Below are 6,000 nucleotides of genomic sequence, written 5' to 3'. Positions count from 1 at the left end.
AACGTATCTGCCGGTCTGTTTGTTATTGGCCTGCGTGTGCTTCATCAAGGCCATGAAACAGTCTAGTCAGCATAAACACCCGCTCACACACGCGCATGCTCTACAGGCATAGTGCCTGTAGAGCATGCACACACACACACGCACACACACAACACATACTAACAAACCTAGAAAGGTTAGTATACCAGTGGGCTACGCTCTCGCTCATTCCACACAAGTCTTTGTTTGGCATTAATATTGCAGGATTGTTGAAATAGAACGGTATATACATGTATCCCCCCTCCCCCATGCTGCTATGAGGCCTGCATTTCCCCAAGGGGATCAATAAAGGAATATCTTATATGTGAGAAGTGATTTGCAGTAATGGGCATATTCGGTGTGTGTGAATGTGAACACTTTTTTCATAGTTTTGATTTTATGTGTGATTTGTTCAAGAAGTCATCAAAACATCAGTTAATGTAAATTTATTTGATAAGATTTCACAAATAAATCATATCAACAAAGAATTTAGTCACATCCATTCTTATCTTATCTTATTCGTATTACGTTCATACTGCTATCCCATCGATGGTCCATTTTTCCATCTCTTTGTAGAAACATAAAAAGCATATTTGCCAACTCTGACTTGCCAGCATCAAAGCTCAAATAATGAAATATAAGTATTTTTCATAATCTTTCACATACAGGTGACAAACTTGACACAAAAAAGCAAAAAAATAACTAAAACAAAACAAAAGCATAAACGGCAACAAAATAATTGAGGAAAATTTAACATCACATTGAAGTAACGCATTTCAGTTTCTTTTTTTGCGCTAGCCCATCCATTCTCTTAAATCCTGGCTCCATGAGCAATGATAATAGAAGGATTTCATACAACAACAATAACAAAAACAACAACAAAAACAACAACAACAACAACAACAACAACAACAACAACAACTTAAGAAGACATAAATGAGACATGCCTTTATGAAGAATAAGTGTCATGGAAAAGATAAACAGAAGCTGATACAGGACAATAAGTGGTATGCGTGTGTCTTCGTGCCATGTGTATAAATGCTTTGAGTTGTGTTTGTATGTGCACGTAAAATGGTAAAAAGAGAATATCTTATCCATAGTGCAAATTATTATTATTTTTAATGGTGAGGAGAACTAACAAAAGGCTACTTCACCGATCTCCCAAAGCATTATTAACTGACTTTTCGTATGGATCTTTCACCGTGACTTATCTCAAACCCTGCCCTCTTTTCTTGATCCTCCAATCGCAACTGTCGCTTTCTTTGTGAATGGAGGATCGAAAGAGGGCTGGGTGTGAGATAAGTCAATTCAGATCCATTCGCTCTCCCTACTATTTATAGTACACGTTTTTCAGGATGAGAGAGACATGAAGCAAGATGTATAAAATGTGAAAACAGAACTGACGCTTTGAGAAAAGGCAACATTCAATATGCAAAACAAAAATAAAATAAAAATAATTGCAGTTAAAACAGCATTACAACAATTAACTCAACCATACTTGCAAGATACATAGTCAATGCAGTGAATATATCAGTGTCTGCTGTTCAAAGTGTCGCCCGCATTTGAGGCGGCCATTCATTCATTCATACAAACATATTAAGGGAAAGGTTTTGCATAGCACTTAGCATTTAGCTTTTCTTTGGTTCAATAGTACATAACATATAATGTAATATTATGGTTAAGGCACTCCATGGATTTTGTGTTGGCTACAGTAAATAATAAATCATTGCGAGCCCCTATCGAAATAATACAGCGTATTATCCAATTTGGACAAGGAGGATGGGGAATTGCTTATGGTCTGTGTGGGGAAAGTGTTTGTGTGTGTGTGTATGGGTCTGTCTGTGTCTGTGAGAGAGTGCGTGCATGTGTGTCTGTGAGTGTGTGTAAGGACGACCTGAGAGATAGCAATATGTTAGCCTGTGTTAAAGGGATATTTCCAAATTTGTAATTTCAGTTGGTTATTTTTCGGTTAGGTTAGGTAAGGTAAAGTAAGGTAAGGGTTAAGGGGAGAATGAAGGGATGTCTCTATAGGTTGCTGTTGCAGTCGCGGCATAGGATCCTGTCTTCCCCGTCTGGGAAAAAGCCGGCTCCCACCAGCGACACGGAGCACTGGGTGCAGGTGAAGCAGGGCTGGTGCCACTGCCGCTCCTCAAACGAGATGTACTTCCCTCCTCCGAAACCTGCAGGGAGGGACAGAGGGGAGGCACTTATAGTTGAGGCAAAAATATTGATCAATTGAGATTAATATCTCAATATCTAATATCTATCTATCTATCTATCTATCTATCTATCTATCTATCTATCTATCTATCTATCTATCTATCTATCTATCTATCTATCTATCTGTCTGTCTGTCTGTCTGTCTGTCTGTCTGTCTGTCTGTCTGTCTGTCTGTCTGTCTGTCTGTCTGTCTGTCTGTCTGTCTGTCTGTCTGTCTGTCTGTCTGTCTGTCTGTCTGTCTGTCTGTCTGTCTGTCTGTCTGTCTGTCTGTCTGTCTGTCCGTCCGTCTCTCCATCCTAAAATATCAGCAATTCAAATTATACAATTTACAAAATATACACATTTATCTTTTCTTTTCTCTGAAACATCAAATGCTGCCAAAAAGAAGTCCACATCAATAATCAAAGCAGTCAGACAAAATTTGTAAATGCTTTGAATCGTGTTACAGACGAAAAGGAAAGCTGTTACGGACCAGTTTATTTGACTGAAGTCATTGTGGGCGGGACTAACCTGGTGTATTTCCTCCCTAATCTGGATGTGTTTGTGTATTTCCTCCCTAACCAGGATGTGTTTGTGTATTTCCTCCCTAACCAGGATGTGTTTGTGTATTTCCTCCCTAACCAGGATGTGTTTGTGTATTTCCTCCCTAACCAGGATGTGTTTGTGTATTTCCTCCCTAACCAGGATGTGTTTATGGAGAGATTCAAGTGTTTTCATCATACGAGTTGGGGGTTGGAAATAGCGTCACATGTGGTTGGAAGAGAACCGAAGAGAAGCTATGTAGCTATATAGAATGTATTCCCAGAGGACCGATATAGTGTTTGATGTTTCCATTCAATCAATCATCTATTCTCTCTATGTCAGGTGTGATATATTCCCCCGAAAGAACACAACCTCTACCACACAACCCCCCTGCCTCTCCCAAAAGGGCTTTGTGAGGCTCTTTGTATGAATGATTCAATCATTCCAAAGATGGTACCAAAAGGATAGGACAGATGCATAAAACACAACAAACATTTGAATCCAATCGACGGTTTACCAAAGTGACCCTACCTGTGATGGGCTTGCTGCAGGCCTCGCACTTCTTGGAATACAGGCTGCCGAAGCACTTGAGGCAGTAGGGGCTGTCGTCTCTGGAGGTGAAGTGCTGGCCAGCCAGCTGCATCTTACAGCCGGTGCACGTGAAGCACTCTTTATGCCATGGCTCATCCCGATAGGTCACACCGCCTTTAGCTAGGGTCTGTGAAGGACAGGTCAAGAGGTCAATGAAGATGGTGTGACGTTCAAGACCCTCACCTGTGGAACCGCACACATGCAAGCCTGCAGGGACCGGGATTAAATCCAAAATGGACCCCGTGTCTACTCCGATGTCTCCATTTGTTCAGGTACATTTCTCTTTCAATAAAGAAAACAAAAAGAAAATGTGACTGCAAACTCTCTCGTCTCATAGCTGATTGCCTAAAAGTATGAATGAATTAAAAAACAATAACTTTTTTCTATTTGACAAATTCATAGATGTTCTAACATAATACCATTTGGTGAATACATTTATCTAAAGCGTTCTACTGTACTAGTAATTGCATAAATTTTTTTCATGGGTGGCCTCAGTTGAAATCCCTGTGGACCAACTGACCTTTTTGCACCGGGTGCAGCGCGGGGCGAACTTGTCCTCGTAACAGGCCACACAGTAGTGCTCGTCCTTGTCCGGGATGAAGGACTTGGAGCCGATGGGCTGCTCACAGCTGTGGCAGATGAAACAGCTCTCGTGCCACGTCGAGCCACCGTACTCTAGCTTCCTGGTACCTAAGCAGAGAGAGAGAGAGAGAGAATATTCACAGTATTCTCTTGACGTGTTGCGCCAACCAATGTGTCACTGTGACACAGCCCATTGTTAGCCGACCACTATGACTGTGATTGAATAGTGTGAATAGAGGAGGGGGGGGTTAAAGGATCAATAGGCGGATGCTGATTTTTGGCAAGATTTTAGATTTGTCATTATATCGTTCCGGTGAGGGGCAGGAGCTAAAACAATGACATCCAATCAAACGAACAGCCAAGTCAAATGATTGGAACAAGCTAACCGTCTATCAAACCCTCTAGTGACACACACGCTTGTTATGTGCATAACAGTTGCGCACGTGAACAAAGGCCTGCCGCTAACACATAGCTGCCTGCTAGCTACCTATAGCGGGGCGTGGCTTTCGGAGGCATCCTGGTGCATTCTGTTTGGCCCTAAATCAACAGCTCCTTTAAGCTCCTTTAAGCAAGTGTGAAACATGAAATAAAGCACAGGTAAGATGATAAACACCACAGATGGCGATAACAGCAACCGAATGTCTTTCTGCGATGATGAAATAGTTTTGCTGACGAATAAATTTAGTGAGAAAAAGAAAGTCTCCCCGTTGAAGAGCTCAGAACCCTTCCAACACCTAGAAGACCCCTCTGGCAACTAGCAGCCTTTCAGCAGTCCCTGTATCAGATCAGTCGGGGGGCCGCAACCAAAAGAGAGCTTCTGGAGGATTCCATTTCACTGGATTCAAAGTTAGCTCTCTCTCCTCTCCCCCTCCTTGTCACAGCCTCACTCGGTAAACCACTTCAGTTTAGCACCCAATTATTAAAGGGAGATGAGAGTGCATGTGCGCCTCTGCACACGCATGTGTTGTGGTTGGAAGGACGAACACTGTCTGCTCTGTTAATAGAGGTGGTGGTGGTGGTGGTGGTGGTGGGGGAGGGAGAGGGGGGGGGGGGTTGGAATTAAATTAAGTGTTCTAAATAAAAACCACACCTGAGTGTTGGTAAGGTGAGCTTTCACATCCACAGGCACTTTGAAGTCCTCACAACCACCAATAAAAACAAGTAGTAGCTCTTTGCGGCGCTGCGATCCCAAGGGACCACGGTAGAATGTGCTCCGTGCCTGGGTTAGCTCTTAATTTAATCTTGTCTGTGTGACTTATAGCTCGAGGTTTGACTGTTTCCAGAGTGTGTTTTCCTGAGGAGGGTTTCCACTACACTATTTGCTAGGACTGTGAGTTTCCCTGATTACCTCACCTCACCTACCGGGAGGCTCTCTTTTATTTGATCCTTTTTCCCATAACAGTTAATACTTCTCAAGGTGACTCACTCCAGTATACGACATCGTTACAAATCAGTGCTGTCAGACAAAAAAACTTGGATTTATGATTTGGGTGATTTTCACGTTTTTAATGGAACTCAAATCCAACATGGTTCTCTATCTTGTCCATAAGGACCATGGAACCTGTTAAAGCCAATGTGGAATTTCACAAATACATGGATGTCAAATCTAAAAAGGAGGTTGCTTAACTTAATTCATGAAGTATTTATTTTTTTACATCACAGGAAAAAAAGTTATCCAGAAAAACAATAAAGTTAAGTTTAAGTTGAACCTTTATTAATCCTCTTGGGGAAATTCATCCTCTGCATTTGACCCATCCTAACGATTTAGGAGCAGTGGGCAGCCACATACTGTAGTTGACCAACTCCAGTTGTAATGCAATGTCAACACCTTGGTCAAGGGCAATGGCAGGAAACCTAGCATGCATGTCTCTTGGTAAAGGGGCATTCCGTACTCTTCCTGAAACCATCCGCTGCTTCATGGGTGCTGTGTTGGCCGCTACGTGGTGCTGAAATAGTTGACTGGCTTATCTCATGTTATCATCAGACTGTTGGCAGCCAGCCAGCCCAAAGGATTTGGCTCACAGACAACAAGTCAGGCAGACTGGCAATTACTCTGTCACATTCTGA

The 6,000-nt window shown here is 42.3% G+C and overlaps 1 protein-coding gene across 2 annotated transcripts in view; it reads right to left on the bottom strand.

Annotated features, from left to right (window-relative positions):
- Nucleotides 1-448: 448 nt before the first annotated feature.
- fhl3a (four and a half LIM domains 3a) overlaps nt 449-6,000 on the bottom strand; it is a 61,136-nt gene continuing 55,584 nt past the window's right edge. For both annotated transcript variants that reach the window (XM_084336525.1, XM_084336526.1), the window contains 3 exons: nt 3,872-4,041; nt 3,292-3,478; nt 449-2,198 (listed from right to left, as the gene is read on the bottom strand). In XM_084336525.1, coding sequence (XP_084192651.1) covers nt 2,044-2,198; nt 3,292-3,478; nt 3,872-4,041 — 512 coding nt within the window. In that variant the 3' untranslated portion in view covers nt 449-2,043. The remainder of the gene's footprint in view (nt 2,199-3,291; nt 3,479-3,871; nt 4,042-6,000) is intronic.

This window comes from Notolepis coatsorum (assembly GCF_963971535.1).
Source record: "Notolepis coatsorum genome assembly, chromosome: 19".
In the NCBI taxonomy this organism is placed as follows: Eukaryota; Metazoa; Chordata; class Actinopteri; order Aulopiformes; family Paralepididae; genus Notolepis; species Notolepis coatsorum.
This window is presented reverse-complemented; position numbering and strand designations above follow the sequence as displayed.